We start from the raw sequence: 1,155 nt of genomic DNA on the forward strand, positions 1-1,155 counted from the left end.
CTTTCTATCTATCTATCTATCTTTTATCTATCTATCTATCTATCTATCTTTAATCTATCTATCTATCTATCTCTTTATCTTTCTATCTATCTATCTATCTCTTTATCTTTCTATCTATCTATCTATCTTTCTTTCTTTCTTTCTGTAGGTCCGTCTTTTAATGCATCTGCAGCTGTAGGTCGTGTTCCTTTTCCTCATCCAGCCTCCATGTTTCAAGGCATGACGATGCCTGGCCTTATGCCTCCGTAAGAAGTTCAATCCTCTCTCTCTCTCTTTCTCTCTCGCTGTCTCGTTTTCGCTAGCTGAATTTTTCCCGTCTCTAATGAGTGAATTGTCTCTTGAGGCGGCGGCAGCATGATAGTGATGAATCTCGTCAGGTGTACGTACACCCCCGGTGATATCCATCAAAGAAGAAGGAGATAGGAATAATAGGAATCCTCATAAAGAGGAAGTTGTCTCGGTCAGCTTCTCCTTTCATTCGTCTTCTCTATTATCCGTCAGCTTCATCTCTTTTCTTTTCTTCTTCTTTCCCATTCCTTTCTTTCTCTTTTTCTTCTTTTAGGCCAATCATGGGAGGAGGTTCGTTTCCTCACGGCTCTCCTCCTCCTCCTCCTCCCGCCGGTGCTTCTCCTGCTTCTGCTGCCTCTTCTTCTTCTTCAGATACGTCAGAGACAGGAGCTAAAAGTAAGATGCGATGAGTCTGTCTTCTCGTCTCCTTCTCTGTATAGTTCGAGTCATATTTATACACGATACTAATCTCTTATACGTAGATATACGTATCTGCATCTCTCTGGATTTGTCCATCAGGAAAGGTCATATGTATACATATATACAGATAAGTAGTATGTATGTGTTATGTGTATGTATACATAAGTTTCTATATGCATTGCTCTGATCCGACGGATTGCCACTTGAGAGAGAGAAAAAGAGGTAGAGAGGTCAAAGATAGGTAGTGGATAGATTGCTTAAAGAAAGATAGATAAATCAAATGTAGACAGATTAAAGACAGAGGAAGGATCGACCGGTAGGTGACTTAAAGATAGATAGGTCAAAAGTAGATAGGTAGATTGCTTAAGGATCGATAGATAAATGCCTTAATTATTTTCTCCTGGTAGCACAGCCTTGATGTTTGATCCTCCACTCTGCTCTGTTAGA

At 40.2% G+C, this 1,155-nt stretch overlaps 1 protein-coding gene across 1 annotated transcript in view; it reads left to right on the top strand.

The window, feature by feature from the left end:
- Window positions 1–683, top strand: part of CSUI_004442 (ribosomal protein l7) — a gene marked incomplete at its 3' end in the record, with an annotated part of 4,143 nt that extends 3,460 nt beyond the window's left edge. The window contains exons 4-5 of the mRNA XM_068064633.1: window positions 149–245; window positions 563–683. Of these exons, the coding sequence (XP_067923395.1) occupies window positions 149–245; window positions 563–683 (218 nt within the window). The remainder of the gene's footprint in view (window positions 1–148; window positions 246–562) is intronic.
- Between the last annotated feature and the right edge of the window lie 472 nt (window positions 684–1,155).

Source organism: Cystoisospora suis (assembly GCF_002600585.1).
Source record: "Cystoisospora suis strain Wien I chromosome Unknown contig_2073, whole genome shotgun sequence".
NCBI classification, from domain to species: domain Eukaryota; phylum Apicomplexa; class Conoidasida; order Eucoccidiorida; family Sarcocystidae; genus Cystoisospora; species Cystoisospora suis.